This window comes from Ursus maritimus, unplaced genomic scaffold (assembly GCF_017311325.1).
Source record: "Ursus maritimus isolate PB19 unplaced genomic scaffold, ASM1731132v1 scaffold_33, whole genome shotgun sequence".
NCBI classification, from domain to species: domain Eukaryota; kingdom Metazoa; phylum Chordata; class Mammalia; order Carnivora; family Ursidae; genus Ursus; species Ursus maritimus.
In genome coordinates this window covers 1,551,941-1,553,767 of record NW_024425897.1, presented here as the reverse complement: position 1 = coordinate 1,553,767, position 1,827 = coordinate 1,551,941, and the positions used below count along the sequence as shown (strand labels likewise).

The 1,827-nt window shown below is 54.4% G+C and overlaps 1 protein-coding gene across 1 annotated transcript in view; it reads right to left on the bottom strand.

Moving 5' to 3' along the window:
* Positions 1 to 1,577, bottom strand: part of MAPK1 (mitogen-activated protein kinase 1) — a 103,090-nt gene extending 101,513 nt beyond the window's left edge. The window contains exon 1 of the mRNA XM_040619536.1: positions 1,447 to 1,577. Within this exon, the coding sequence (XP_040475470.1) occupies positions 1,447 to 1,565 (119 nt within the window). The 5' untranslated portion in view covers positions 1,566 to 1,577. The remainder of the gene's footprint in view (positions 1 to 1,446) is intronic.
* Positions 1,578 to 1,827: the final 250 nt, after the last annotated feature.

Here is a 1,827-nt window from a genome sequence, read left to right as displayed (position 1 = left end):
AAATAGTCAAGATTCAATGTCTTTTTTAAATTTAATTAGTCTTTCTAAGATACTTGTTAAAACATGCCCTTTATGGCATTTCTATAATCACAATCATTCAAATTTGAATACATTTCTAAAATAGACTTGCTTACAACAGTAAAATATCCCTAACTCTAAAGCTATTAATAACACTATTTAAAGACAGCAGGGTATAATAGAAAGAGCTGCAGCACTTGAGATAGGATCTCAGTCTACAATCTCAAGTCTGTCTCTTTAGTTGTATGACCTGAAGTATTTGCTTCACCTCGAAATACTTTCTCCCCTGAAAGAGGGATAGCACCACCTTTCCTCCTTCGAGGTGGCTGTTCAAATAAAATGAGATAATGTATCTAGTACAGTACCTGCCACCAAGTGTTCAATAAGTATTAGTCTGCCTTCTTCACTCAACGCAAGACACACTCACAAGAAATAGGTGTAAGGGAGTCTGCACTTCCCTAAGTCCTCATCAGCACAAAACAGTACAGCTAATTCTAATAAAAAGAACCAGGAACGTTTCTGAGGGATATGGATCAAGGTAAGAGAGGGCGCATGTAATTCTGCAAGAACTCCATTAAGGCAGCTGCATATATATCGACCACTAAAACATTAACAGGAAAAGTCCGCAACAATTGTGCTAAAACGTCTGAACACATTTACGACGGTAAGAGAGCTCAGTCGGAGTAAACAAAAAAAGTGAAATTAGGCCCAACTCCAAACGTCTCTAACAAATAAATAGAGCCGTGCGGGCTTATCCTTCCAGAAACATGAACAGTATGGGTATTAAAATCCATGTTAAAACTTCAAGATTAAAATATTTCACAACTAACAGTGATGCTACTAACGCTTTTTATAGAAAGCCTGCGCAGGAGAGCACCGTTAGCACCACTGAAAATATTTCATGGAAGCAGTTCGCGGAATACAGGCAAGGGGAGGAAGGTAATTATTTCGGCCTTCTGCACACATGCCGAGGCGAAGCGCTTTTAAGACCGCGGCCAACGCCACCACAGACAAGCTTCTGAAGGAATTCCCGGCTCTACAATCGGATGTCAAAAAGAAGGCCACGATTCTAGCAAACCGGGGGGGGGGGGCGGTTAGGGCAGGGGAGCCCTTCCGTTCCCTTCCCGGGGGTCCTGGCACTAAAATCTGCGCTGCGCCTGAATCTGGGGGTCCCCGGATACTGGCCTCCGCCCCTTATGCCCCTTCCGGCGGCAAGCAAAGGCCGGCCCGCGAAACGCCGCGAGCAACACCCAAACCTCGACCGGCCCCCGGCGCACCGACCACGGTGAAACCAAGGGCTGGGGTCGCGGCGGCCCCGGAGGCCGGGGCGCGGACGAGGCCGCGGCTGCGTCCGCCGCGTCCCCGGGCGATGGGGTGGGGTGGGATAGGCGGGCGTGGCCGGGCCTGCGGGCGGGCGCGGACACTCACCACACCATGCCGTAGGCGCCCTCGCCGATGTACGAGAGGTTGGTGTAGCGCGGCCCCACGTCGAACACCTGCCCGCGGACCATCTCCGGGCCCGCGCCCGCCGCCGCCGCCGCCGCCATGTTGGCTGCCGGGCCGCCGCCGCCGCCTCCGCCGCGAAGGGCTCGACGCTCCGCGGCCGCCGCTCGGCCCACGCCGCGCCTCCCGGAGGGACCGCGCCGCTGCAAGTGCAGCTGCCGACGCCGACCGGGAAGGAGCAAGCAGAGTACCGCTTAGGACTGCTGGAGAGGTTACGGCCACTCGGACCGACTGCCTGCCTGACTGACGGGCGGGCCGGCGGGCGGAGGGAGGGGCGCGCGCCGAGGAGGGCGCCGGGGCGGAGTC